The sequence below is a fragment of the Tympanuchus pallidicinctus genome, unplaced genomic scaffold (assembly GCF_026119805.1).
Source record: "Tympanuchus pallidicinctus isolate F22 unplaced genomic scaffold, pur_lepc_1.0 scaffold23, whole genome shotgun sequence".
NCBI classification, from domain to species: Eukaryota; Metazoa; Chordata; class Aves; order Galliformes; family Phasianidae; genus Tympanuchus; species Tympanuchus pallidicinctus.
The window spans coordinates 312,505-326,560 of NW_026294740.1; the positions used below are offsets into that span (position 1 = coordinate 312,505).

General features: G+C 42.0%; 1 protein-coding gene across 1 annotated transcript in view; it reads right to left on the reverse strand.

Moving 5' to 3' along the window:
• Positions 1–1,224, reverse strand: part of LOC128083223 (myosin-1B-like) — a 43,561-nt gene extending 42,337 nt beyond the window's left edge. Inside the window, exons 1-3 of the mRNA XM_052688262.1 lie at positions 1,021–1,224; positions 768–911; positions 516–672 (exon numbers count right to left, since the gene is read on the reverse strand). Of these exons, the coding sequence (XP_052544222.1) occupies positions 516–672; positions 768–911; positions 1,021–1,224 (505 nt within the window). The remainder of the gene's footprint in view (positions 1–515; positions 673–767; positions 912–1,020) is intronic.
• Positions 1,225–14,056: the final 12,832 nt, after the last annotated feature.

A 14,056-nucleotide genomic window follows, 5' to 3' on the forward strand; every position in this document is an offset into this window, starting at 1 on the left:
AGCTCTTCAAATGAGTAGTGGAGGACTTTTATTCCTCAGAAATAGCTAACTGACTTCAAAAGTTATCAATGTCAAAACTGTATTTATCACTTTGTAATCAGTAAATTCTGCATTAATCTGCTTGTGCAATTTTATAGGTACAGCCAAATGAAGCTGTCCAAAATTAAGCAGTGGTTGTTTATAATGCTTTCCCACTTACTATTTCCTTTCACATGCATGTCCTGAGTATTATTTAATTGAAATTAGATTATCTTCTGTGACGGTTCCACCGTGTTTCTTCAAATTCCTTACTGATTCAGTGTGCACAAGGCCAAATGGCTAGCTACAGCCTTTTCTTCATTATCTAACAGGGCATGGTTGAGTTTGGACAACCCGTGGGATCTTAGTGGAGTTCAGCCACAGGACTATGGGAGTTGTTTCCCTCAGGCACTGAATAGAAGAGCACAAAAGATGCCTGAACTGCTAAGTGTTCTGTGAACAATCAGTCAGTCCTACATTCTTGTTAAATGACTCACCAGTCAGCATGAACTGATAGGCGTTGTCAGAGATGGAGAAGATGTGTGGAGGAGCCTCCTGGCGCTTTTTGCCTCTATAGCCAGACACCACCTCCGGGTTGTACACCGGCAGCCACTTGTAGGGGTTGACAGTGACACAGAAGAGGCCCGAGTAGGTCTGCGAGGAAGGGACACGGCACGTTGGCTTCCACTCAGCCTGGCACAGCAGTCCTCCCCAGCTACCAGCCCAGGAAGAGAGCTGCTGGTACTTACGTAGATCATCCAGGCTGCATAACGCTCTTTGAGGTTGTACAGCACAGCGGGTTCGTGGAGGTGGGTCATCATGGCCATGTCCTCAATTTTATCGTACTTGGGAGGGTTCATTGGAAATACTTCATCATCCTTTACTGTCACAGTCTGTAGAAAATGAAAAGAAACAAAAGGAGAATAAATTTTGGCTAGGGAACTTTCTGGACTGGAGAGGTGACGTATGATGAGTGACAATATGATGGTTAACAACACTTACTGTATCATCGTATGTTTTAACTGTGACTTTACCACCTTCTCTACTTTGTATGGTACCTTTCACGTACATTTGCTTTTGATCCACTACAAAACATGCTGCCTTAGCATCAAATGGGCGATTCTGGGCTTCAATTCGTTCTTTCTCAGACTTCCTTAAATACGGAGCAGCTTCTCCAAAGATTGCCATCTCTGCATCTGAAGACATGGCTGGAGTTCTTCTGAAGCAATTCAGAAAAGTTTTAGATATCCTGTGCATTTAGTTTTTCATAATTAAATATATACATATATTTAATATTATACATTTAATAACTTATTATATATAATTTAGTAATTGAAATTTATCCAGAAAGTAATTTTGTTCAGTGACTAAAAGGAAAAGGAGAGCTAATCAACCTCAGGAGCCTAACCTCTGCCATAATTTTAAGTATGCACTGAACACTGAACAAATCTTAATAGAGTTCCTTTGTACAAAAGCAAGATTTGTAAGTTAGGAACGCTTGCTTTCACACCTGATTTCAAAGTGGAGGTGTTTTTTGTGCCATTCTGTTTTAATATTAAGCAGGAAAGGTTCAACTAGTTTCTTTATGTATCAAGTACTGGAACAAACTGTGAATGGCAGTCATCATCCATCTAGAGCCAAACCTGTTTATTTTATCAACTAAACATAAAACATCTTTACATCTTAGTGACAAAATTAATAAATGAAGGCATATAATGTAGTAAAGGGTATCATTCAAAGCATAATGGTATTTAGCTAGATAAGTACTTGAGATTAGATTTCAAATATTTTCAAAGGACCATATTTTGCAGGGTGATATCAGTTATGAGTCATTAAAAAATGACTTGATTGTAACAATAATTTTATGTTAGGGATTATTCTAGTAGAAATATTTGTACTAGAAATATTTCTCCCAGTCACTCAACCACTAACTTTCCCTAAAACATTAGACAGGAATGTTTCATACTAAAGTTCTCTGTGAAGGTTCCTCTTTTTGTGTAAACAGTCATACCTATCAGACAGGACAGAAGAACATACTGAGTTTGTTCTGGATACTGGACCTTGTAGGTAAGCCACAGTCAGCATGCAATGTTCTAGACCTTACCCCCAAGGAAATTAACGTGAGAGAGGACAAACTTAAACCATTCTTGAATTATACTGTGAGCCTCCTCTCTGAGCACATCCTCAATTTCAGCAACTGGGCAGATTGCAGAGGGTGAATTTTGATAATCTATGAATTCCAAAGTACCAATTTATACCACAAAAAAAAAACATTACTTTTTCTTTCTTTCATGTCTTCTTGGCTAAGCATTAGTATTTGTCACTTTTCTTTCTCCATAACTGGAGTATTTCTTACTAAGACTTATGAATATGATCATAATGATCAAAATATAACTTTTGCAGTGAAAACGGTTCTAAAAAACAATTCTTTGCCATTGTTTAGATGAGCTCCACTCAACTGATCAAAGAAGATTGTTTGTTAAACCCTTACCTTCAGAGAGCCAAGGAGGAAATCTGCTTTCAGTATCTGTATAGAATGGTTAAAGAAAGGACAGAGAGTTAAATAAAAGAGTTATTTGTTAGCTTTTAGTCAATATGCCTAGAGCGTATGCTCTATGAAACATGTTCACATTTCTTGTGTAGTCTTATAATTGTTAAAGTAGGGCCAAATCCCAGAGAAAGATGTGTTTCACTCCACATTGCTGTGATCTGCTGGAAACATATATCATGTCCAGGAAAAACTAAGCAATTTTTGCATATTATCTCAATCAGTTTCAGTTGCCTTCAGAGTTGTTGGTTTTCTTGTGCCTCTCACAGGGCTTGGAGATACCGAAGTTAATAGAAGGCTCTTCAAGAAATAGCATACAACTGCTCTCTGCTCTTCCTTGTGCCACCACACTGGACTGGGTTGGATTATTTAACCTTGTCACTGCTTGTAAAACATGAATGAGAATGGTAGAAGTGATGACTAAAAAAACCGTGCACCTACATATTCCAGTTCTTTCCGTAGTTGTGGAGATGTCATGGTCAGAGTATGAAGCAAGGAGATGGGACTTACCGTGAGATGTGGAGGTAATAAGGAATAAAGCCACCTTCAGCTGTGGCTCTTTATATGCAACTTCCTGCCCACGCAGCAATTGAGTGCTCTATTTTTGGTCAATTATAATTTACTCTCTAGTTGCAAATGTGTTGAAGCTGTGATCTGTCTCCTAATTACTTAGAGGCCGGATTGACTGAAGGTTGTATGGAGTCAGCTGCACTGACCTTCTTTTTTTCATGTAGATCCATGCCAAGGTGGAGGATTAGGGAACTCAAAAATAGCACTAATAATGCCAAATAAGGCAACACTTGGTTTCTGACTTCAGGAGTTTTAACACTTACACAAACAACAAGAATTCTTTTTCTTCTTTCTTAACTGTGCATAATTATTTCTTAACAACATTAAATTTTAATAGATCCTATCCCATCCACCTCTGTATCTATCTGCACATGCTGGTAGAGAAGGGGGAAGATTTGCTAAGATTGCTTTTTTCTCTCATTATTTTTGTTTAAAGCATTGTGTAGAGTGCTGGCAAGTCTGAGGCCAGTGTAAACTTGGGACAGTGTACAGACATTTTATGGACTACAAGAAAGATTTGCAGTCCTGACCTGTAGGTTTACAATATCTGAGGCTTGCAGGTGTGCTTCAGAGCTCAACCTGTAGGAAGAAAGCTTCTGTGCTATTGGCTTACCATGTAGAGGATGTTATGGAGCAGGCTGAACACAGAAACAGAATAATTTTGACTTGCTTCATTGCAGAGGTCCAGTAGTTTTGGGAGAAGCTGTGGGGAATCAAAGGCATTACTGCAACTCTATTGGATACAAGAAGGAAATATTAAAAGTAGAGGAACAGGCTGTCCCCTGGTGCTATAAGATGAGCCAGCATGGAAGAAGAGTGGCCTGGCCAAACAGGGAGGTTTTGCTGAGACTCCAGAAAAAGAAGAGAGTTTACAGTCTTTGGAAGAAGAGTCAGGCAACTCAGGAAAAGTGCAAGGATATCAGTAGGGTATGCAGAGGCAAAATGAAAAAGGCAAAAGCCCAGCAAGAATTTAATTTGGACACCATTGTTAAAGATAATCTAAAATGTTTTTACAAATGTATTAACACCAAGAGGAGGGCCAAGGAGAATCTCTCACCTTTATTGGATGTGGTGAGGAGTATTATCACCAAGGACAAGACTGAGATTCTAAGTACCTTCTTTACTTCTGTCTTTAACAATCAGGACAGTTATCCATGGGTTACTCAGTTCCCTGAGCTGGAAGACAGGGATAGGCAACAGAAATAAACCTCCCACAATTTAGGAGGAAACAGCGACCTGCTGCTCCATCTGGACTGCCACAAATCCATGGGGTCAGATGGGGTCCTCTTGAGGGTATGAGGGAACTCGTGGAAGTGATTCCTAAGCTGCTTTATACAATTTATCAGCTGTTCTGATCAAACAGGAAGGTTCCAGAGAACTGGAGACTTGCTAATGCAAAACCCATCTACAAGAAGAATCAGAGGGAGGATCCAGGAAACTATAAGCTTGTCAGCCTGACCTCTGTACTAGGGAATGTCATGGGGTAGATTGTCTTGAGTGTGATCATATGGCATGTGTGGGACAACTGGGGGATCAGACCAAGCCATGGCCTGTTCATGAAAGGCAGATCGTGGTTGTCCAACCTTATCTCCTTCTATGACCAAGTGACTACTTGGTTGATGAGGAAAAGACTGTGAATGCAGTCTACCTAGACTTTAGTAAAGCCTTTGATTCTGAGTGCCTCAGCATTCTACTGGAGAAGCTGGCAGCCCACAGTTGGGACAGATGTACTCTTCATTGGGTAGAAAACCATCTGGGTCACTGGGCCCAGACAATAGTAGTGAATGGAGTTAAATCCAGCTGCAGTCAGTCAGAAGTGGTATTCCCCAAGGGTTGATATTGGGGCCCATGTTTAATATCTTTGGGACTTGAATGCACCCTCAGTTAAGTTTGCAGATGATGCCAGGTTGGAGGGAAGTGTTGATATGCCTTGGGGTGGGAAGAAAGGCCCTGCAAAGATATCTGGACAGTCTGGATTGCTTTTGCAGGTGAAGGCCAGTGACAAGTGGCATTCCCCTGAGGTCTTTCTTTGAACAGGTGCTCTCAAACAACTATATCAGTGACCTGGACGGTTGAACTCAGTGCACCCTCAGCAACTTTGCTGATGACTCTAAATTGAATGTTGATACAACAGAAGAAAGGGATGTCATTCAGAAAGATCTGGAGAAACTGGAAAAATGGTCCTACGGGAACATAATGAGATTCAACAAGGCCAAGTGCAAAGTGTTGCACTTGAGTTGAGGCAGTCCCACAAAAGTACCTGGTTTTTCTAGTGGATGAAAAGCTGGACATGAGCCAGAAGTGCAGCCCAGAAAGCCAGCTGTATCCTGGGCTGCATCAACAGAAGGGTGATGGGAGAAGGGAGATGATTTCCCCCCTCTGCTCTGCTCTTATGATACCCCATCTGGAGCACTGTTAAGGCTTGGGGCCTGCAGCACAAGGAATATGTGAAGCTGTTTAGTGGGTCCCGAGGAGGGCCGCAAAGATGCACAGAAGGCTTGAGCACCTCTACTATGAAGAAAGGTTGAGGGAGCTGTGTTTGTTCAGCCTGGAGAAGAGAAAACTTCAGGGATACCTTATTTTGGACTTCCAGTATGTAAAACTTAAAATAAAATAGCTTAAAAAACTGGAGAGAGACCGACTTTTTACATGGTCTGATAGTGGGAGGACAAGGGAGAATGGTTTTAAACTAAAAGAGAGGAGATTTAGCTTAAATATGAGAAGGAATTTTTTTTCTCAGAAGTTGGTGAGGCTCTGGCAGAGGCTGTCTAGAGAAGCTGTGGATGCCCCATCTCTGGAGATGTTCAAGTCCAGGCTGGATGGGGCCACAGTCATCTTGATCTAAGGGGTGGCAATCCTGTCCAAGGCAAGGGCTTGGAACTGAAGGATCTTTAAGATACTTTCCAAGCCTAGCCATTCTATAATTCTATGACTCTATGATTCTGATTAATAAGGCATATAATAAACAATCACAGAATCACAGAGTCAAAGAATGTCAGGGACGGGAGGGGACCTTGAAAGATCATCTAGTCCAATCCGCCTTCTGGAGCAGGAACACCCAGATTACATCATACAGGAACATGTGCAGGTTGGTTTTGAGTGTTTCCAGAGAAGGAGAGCCCACAAGTGCTCTGGGCAACCTGTTCCAGTGCTCTGTCACCCTCACCAAGTTTTTTTCTCATATTTATGTGGAACCTCCTGTGTTTCAGCTTGCACCCATTGTGCTATCATTGGATGTCACTGAGACAAATCAAACTGAAGCAAATGGTTACCAGAGTAACAACAGCAGAGCCAACTCATATCACAAAGGAAATGGTGACAGTGATAACATACTGTGAACTGGGGAGACAAAGAAGTATCACACAGCAGTACTTATCATAAAAACAACACTGCAAGGTTCAGCAAAGGCATAGCATGGGGTGTGCCCCATGAAGGGTGCTTCTTTTTGTTTTATGAGACATCATTGTCCTTTAAGAGAGCTCCCCACCTCCTAATTATACACCAACACCAGTGCTACCCACAAAGGAGAACATTCCCCACTTATAACTGTCAAACAGGTGATTGTGGGATATTGTGTCAAAGGCATGAGAATATATATATGACATGGAAATGCTATCTGTGTGCATTTTGAGCATTCCGACCTTCTGGAACAGCTCTGTAAGGCACTGAGGAGCTAAATAATTCAGAGGTATAGATGTCTACTTTACTTCCCATTGTATGAGAAGTTCAAAGGGTAAGTAGGACTAGAGTGTTTCATGCAATATAATTGTCAAGAAAAATGGCACACATTTATTGCAACAGTTCTTCAGTATGTGCTGTATCAGCTCATTCATCAGTTACTGTAAATTGTACTATTTTGAGAATTCTGTAAATTTTGCTACTTACATGGGCTCATCAATCAAGTCATCATCAAGCAAGCAGCATCTGTATGAGTTTTCCTCATTCTTGCTTTGTCAAGCAGTATGCAAGATTTAAATGTAAGCTACTCATCATTGCAGGCAGGTTAGCTATGTGAGCCACAACCTGTACAATTTGTGCATTTTGTTATCCTAGAAATGTTTTACTCTTTCTTGATGTGTGTTTGTTTTCTGCAGTTAGTGCAGGTTGACACATGACACATCTGTTCATAGAACTAAATATATTTGATCATATTGCAGTTATACAGTTTCTGTTCCACTGGGCTCATGAAAATATACTTTTCCTAGAGCAAACAGTCCTGTGCTGTCCATACTAAGTCCCCAGAACACTTAATAACATTATTTACCTGCAGCTGGCATCAATGGGTTAGATAGACATTTTGTCTTATCTAGGGTAGATATTCTAAGCTTTCATAAAATCTCTTTTTCTAGAGCTGTGTGTAGATACTTGTTCTTCATACTGTCCACTGTCCTGTCCTTTTCTCACTGCATATTAACAGGTCACCACATTGATGTTATTGCACTACACCTGGAGGAATGAATGGGGAAGAGAGGCAACTAACTCCTTGTTGTCTCCCATCCTTATATATACAGCTCCCAAAAATACAATATTCTGTTGTATTACCTTTCTCATTCTTCTGCTACATCTTCAGTGATGAAAAGTTGCCTGGTCTTTACAGTAGTTAATCTCCAGCATAAATATCTTATTTTTAAATTCCATACAAATTCAGTAAACTTGGATTGTATCTGCAATTATTCATGAAAGACTCTAAAAGCCACAGAGAAGACTCTATTATATACATTATTAGTGTTGGTTATGGAATAAACCCTGTTCTGTGCATTGTAAAGCACATTGCGAAGTTGAGTGGGACCGGTTCTGGAGAAAAGGAGGAAAACGATTTCCCTCCACAGGATACTGAGCTTGCATGTGATTCTCATTGTAACTTAATGCCGTGGTAACTCTGTAGTTTCATTTCATAACATTCTGTTTATTGAAGCTTTTTGGCAAAAAATCCCCCACTCCATGGGCAAATAAGTGAAAATTCCTCCATAGCCCTTCACAGATTTTTTACATATTGGACATCTATTTTTCAGTTCAAAGGACCATTGATGGCAGAGTAAATGTATATTAATGGAAAGGTGCATCTGATACATTTCTGAACTCATCAAGTGTTCCTGCACTTAAGAGAAACCCATCTGCTGAACCTTGAAAATATGTACTCAAGGTATATTTCATCAGCCTGACTTTCAACGACTTTTAAAAAATTATCATTTATGCTAAGAGGTAAACGCTAAAGGTAATGTAAACTTCTCAAAAGTATGTGAAACTGAAACGCAGATTTTCTGTGCCACTGAGTGCCTGACACCGCATCAAGGCCAATAGAATTAATTATAGTCACCGAGAGATTCCTATCTTAAAAATATTTGCTAGCTTCTTTTTTCACAGCTGTCAAGGAGCTGAAAGGCGCTTCTGTTGTACTCATGGAGGATGGGCACTGAAGATGTCTTTCAGCTAACTGCTGAGCACTGCAAAATGGTCAGTGATATACATTGTGTACTTGGGCTGAAAGGTGAGCTCTATCCTAAATTTATCATTCTTTTTCCAGCCTAAAGCAGTGATATGATCATGTCTTCAGGTTGTTTCTACAGTTGTGAGGTTGGCAACCATCCATATTCTGTGTAAGTTACTGATGGGAATTAAATATTACCCTGTGGGCCGTGGGGCTATTTCACCTTGAATGCCTTATTTCACCTTCTGCCTTCTCTGAGTCAGCCTAATTAGAAAACACTTCAGAGAATCAGAGAATTGTTTCAGTTGGAAAGGACCCCTAAATGTCATTTAGTGCAACTCCCCTGCAATGAATAGACACCCACAGCTCCATCACTGCTCAGAGCCCCATACGGGCTGACCTTGGGTGTCTGTGGGGATGGGGCACCCCCACCTCTCTGGGCAATGTGTGCCAGTGCCTCACCACCCTTAGTGCGAAAAACTTCTTCCTTATATCCAACCTAAATCTCCCCTCTTTTAGTTTGAAACCATTTCCCCTTGTCCTAGCACAACACCCCTTGTTAAAGAGTCCGTCCTCTGTTCACTATGAACTGTGTGAGCTATTACTAAAACTACGGTGCTATTGGAGGTATGGATGTTGTCTAGCAGAATGCCATTTTTAAGAAGTGTTTCAAGGAAAGGTGGTCCTGTACATGTAATGGTTGCACTAGGAAAACCATAGGAGCTGGTAATGGTAAATTCTGTACACTGAGAAAAAAGGTGTTGTGAATGAGAGTCATATCCCACCAGCATATGGGAGAATTAAAAATATGTGGACTGGAGAGAAACAGCTGGTACTTTCCTAATGAATATCTAAAGGTCATGTGAGAATGTACATCACCTTTCTTACCAGAGCTAAGTGTGAGTCTGTGTTGTTATATGATAGTTCTGAGAAGTGATCTGGAAGAGGACAGACAGATAACCATCACTGCAGAAATATGAGCGTCCCTGAGCATGGTCTCTGAGTGTCCAAAGTGGCTTGATCTGAAGCAAATCCCAGGAGCAGCTTGAAGGAAAGATCACTCCAGACAGCTCTATTTATAGGCTGTACAGATGGGGCTGCATTAGAGCCCAGCACAGCCCTCCCAAGGTATCTCAGCAGGCCTTGTGGCCTCACATTCCCTATGTAATTAACTTCACACCATTCCTAAGTAACGCCCTTATACCCTTGCTATCATTCCCTGTCAGAGCCTGCTAGATTATGAAACAGCAATCATTATTTTAAGATATTAATGTACTGTAGAGGAGCAGGTGCTGATCTTTGCTCTCTGGAGACAGTGACAGGAGCTGAGGAATGAGATGGAGCTGCGTCAGGGTATGGTTGGGGGGGTCAGGAAAAGTTCTGCCCCAGAGGGTGGTAGGCATGGAGCAGTGTGCCCAGGGCAGTGGGCACAGCCCTGATGCTAGAGCTCAGGGAGAGCTGGGACACCACTCTCAGCTATAGGGTTTGGGTACTGTGTGGAACCAGGACTCAGTGGTTCTTGTAGGTCCCTTCCAACTCAGGGTGTTCTATGTAAATGTGCAAGTGAGTCAGGAATGACAGCAGAGTGTCAAAAGTATCTTGCATAGTGCCAAGAACTCCACCAGTTTTGATAAAATATCTTCTACATTTGGGACATCAACACTGTGTATCACTTGAGCTCTTTCTTATTCAAAGTAAGCAGCAATGATATAGTGGAGAAGTGGCCTTCTGACAGCCCACAAAGGCAAGATTGCTTTTCTTTTTTGCATTATTATTGCCCATGCTTTGGAAGATTGATATTTAAAACAGTGGCATTAGTTATTTCTCAAGAATAATCTTCTTGAGAAATACTGTGTACCATTGATGTCCAGCTTCTCCATCACCCTGGGGATGCACAGGGATGTATGATTACTCATACAACCCATCAGGCTCTCCCCACCCCATTGTCTATGGGGATCATGCATCAAGGCTCCATCTTCCTGTCAGGCAAGGGGTGCTGTGTTCTAATGCTCCCAACCACCCCATGTACCAGGACTGCTGCGTATTTCCTCAGGGCTGCCCCCAGAACAGGTAGGACAGCCCCTGTCAAGGATGATCCATATCACATAACCCCTCAGATATCTCATACCCTGATCCTCTGCAGGGCAACCCTGAGCCCCATCTCTTTAGTGCTGACTGTAATTGAGGGGCAGGCTCTGCAGCAGCTCAGCCACCTGCTGCACCTGTTCCTGAGAGCCTGGCAGCTCTGGAGAAGCTGCAGTGATCACACAGACCACAGATTCAATAGCCTAGGGGTGCTGCAGAAAGGTACTTACTGATGGCTTCAATGAAGGGATCAGAGGGGCTCTTCCCAGAGGAGGAGCTTGAGGGCACTGATCAACCTGTGGATGTTGCTCCACTCAGGTCTGACAGGCTGAACTTCTTGTCTGGGGTGAACAAGGGACTCAGTCAGTACATGACAGTGCAGGGCCAGCCTGCTCCACTGTTCCAGATGACCTTGGCACAGCTGCTGGTGGAAGATGTGGTAACCATCTGAGGCTGTGGCTCGCTGTGTGGGGATGGAGCAGGTATCACAGCCACCTTCCTCCCATCCCTGGGCCTGTGCTCCAACACAGCCCTGATGTCACATCTCCATCTTGTGTCGCCTTGTCCCCTCATCCTGGTCATCTACAAACCACTGATTTGATAGATCTCATCATCTTCCATGCCTTGGAACAATGAGTGGGTGAATCATGGTGAGTGGATCTGTGATAGCTGGAGTGGGCTTCAGGGCCACCATGAGCTCCTACCTCCTCTGCTCAACAACCTCTATGCAGAGCCAGACAAAGCAGGGCACTGTGCTCTTCTGCTAGCATAGGGCGTCCAGGTGGCACCTGAACACCCGGTCTGGGACAGGGCAGTGCTGGGGCAAATTGGATTGGGAGGCAATGGGAATTGGGGTGGGAGTGGGACTGGGGTCACAAGGGGGAGCATCTTTAGCCAGAGGGCCAGACAGGATGATCTCCAGAGACCCCTTCCATCCCCTGTGAATCTCTTTTATTGAAAAGGACTGTGCTCTCTATTCTATTGGCCTTTTCCTATGTTTTTTACAGTAAAGATCTTGTGCTTTTTCTAGCTCCTTTCTTAGTCTCAGCAGAATTCATTTGAAGGAGCTCCTGCATGCTTTTCTGACAGCAATTCAGCAAGACCACTAACATGCTGGATCTAGTAGCCCAACACAGCTAAGGCTGATAGAGCTCCACACCCTTTGGTACAAAAAGTAAAAAGGCTGCAGATGTATCCCAGCAGGCACACACACACAAAACATACTTTCACAGTGTATGGGAATTACATAGCTATACTGTGTTCATTATTGGCAGTATTTGCATGTATATTATACCAGCATTTACAGTACTTACAGCTACAATTTTCATGCCAAATAAAGAACTATAATAGAATGTGTAGAAATAAAGGAGGTAGGGAAAGGGCAAAAAAGCACAAAATATTTTTAAGGAAAGTAAGGATTACATTTGTACCTCTAAGCCCTCTCAGAGTACTGTAGTGTTCCTTGGAAGTGCCCAAGGCCAAGGCTGGATGGGGCTGGATGGGGCCCTGGGCAACCTAAGCTGATGAGTGGCAACTACCCATGGCAGGAGATTGGAACTGGATGACCTTTAAGATCCCTTCCAACCCGATCCATGTTTGTTGCCAGAAATGTTTGATCAGACCAGAGGTGTATTTCCTTATTGCCACTGTGTTTTAATACTTTGTTGCAGTATGTCATGGCTTTGCAACAGGCGTAGCACAATACTGGAATCACTTCAGGTAATATTAAGACAGTATCTCCCTATGACTAGCTCTGTTATAGAGAAGGCAGAACTGGGATGATGTGGGTATAGAGACTCAGTGATCCTTGGTAGCACTGCTTTCGGTATTCTCACCGTGTGGAAGGAGGGGGAAACCTGTTACCCAGCCTATTCTCTTAGGATTTGCCTACTCATATTCAGCCTGTCAGGCACAGTTGAAGTGTACATAAGACCTGTGACAAGTCAGAGGAAGTTTGTTGTAACTGCGCTGCACAGTGCTTGGACCACACCATAGTGATATAGTGATAAGGTGGGTTTTGTCCCAGAGGAGTGGCACTACGTGCTGCTGCCAGCAGGTGCACATACTCCCACTCCTGGATGAGTTGCCATGTTGGGTTGATACAATGGACCTGACCTATCAGCCTGAGTTTCTGTAATTAAATGGTAGAGATCCCAGAGTCTGAGGGGGAGGTCTATCCTACATTCAGATTCATGCTGCTGATGAAACCTTACCTAGTCCTACTCTGAATAAAATATAGGGAAGATATAAACACAGCAGTATGGCATAGATACAACAGTAGTATCATTTGGATCAGTGAGAACTGCAAACTGAGGTGCAGTAGAAGGTCTGCTATTAGAATGAATACTTCAGGGACAGTTTCTCTGCATGCAGTATATAGACTCTGTCTTGGTGTTTTAGGGTGGTCATATGCTCTGTGTGGGAGGAATAGGCACACAGGCCTATAGAATAGCTATGAAGGTGGGACCTGGTCCAATTGCTAAGTAATATGGATAATGTCACTTAATTCTGTATAGATCTTTTCTTCCTGGGTGCATTATCTGGTTGCACTGATTCCGTTTGTTCATATCTCTGTCTGTCCAGGCTGTCCCTGCCTAGCCTGAAGATAGGACTATATCCTGCTGTGAACACCTATAGAAAAAGAAAAGATTCTCATATGGGTAAAAACTCTTGTAATAAAAGTATCTCAGTAGTAGAATCCTGCAGATATTTGTTATCAGTCTGCACTTTTCAACATGCTCAAAAACAGTGTGCAAAAGCAAACAAGTGAGGTGACAAAATAGTAGTATGCCAAACAGGAATTTTTGTCCTGAAGAGAAATATACTTGGAATTTATACAAGTGGCTTTAAAAGATTAATTATGGTTCGCTTTTATACAGTATCTCCCTTCTCAGTTTAGAATATATAGCCAGCTTTAGAGAACAGAGGATGAACAATTACATGAGATAGCTTGTATTGCTGTCCTTGCAATTTATGTTTACGTATCAATTTTGTGAACAAAAATTAAAAGTAGTTTTCACTTTAGGTATAAATGTCCTCTAAAAGTCTTGAAGAATCACAAAGATTGAACCTGAAAAAAATTGTTTTCTTGCAATTAAGCTACGTGGCTTATTCAGTAATCAATTATTAGACTAGATTACCAGAAGATTCAATTAAGTTTTGTTCCCTGAACAAAGCCTTTTAGTTAAAATGCAATATCTAAAGCAAAATTTGTAAGGAAGAGTTACATTCAGTTGTAAAGAAATAATGGTTTCTCCCTTGAGGAATCCTTATGTGAAATTCCATGGTGAGAATGAAGCTGGATAGCTGAACAGACTGCTTTAACAGTGGTCGTTAAAATGTAGATAAGGGAAAATGTAAATATTAGAACAATCTAGGATAATGATTAAAATACAACAGTGATCTAA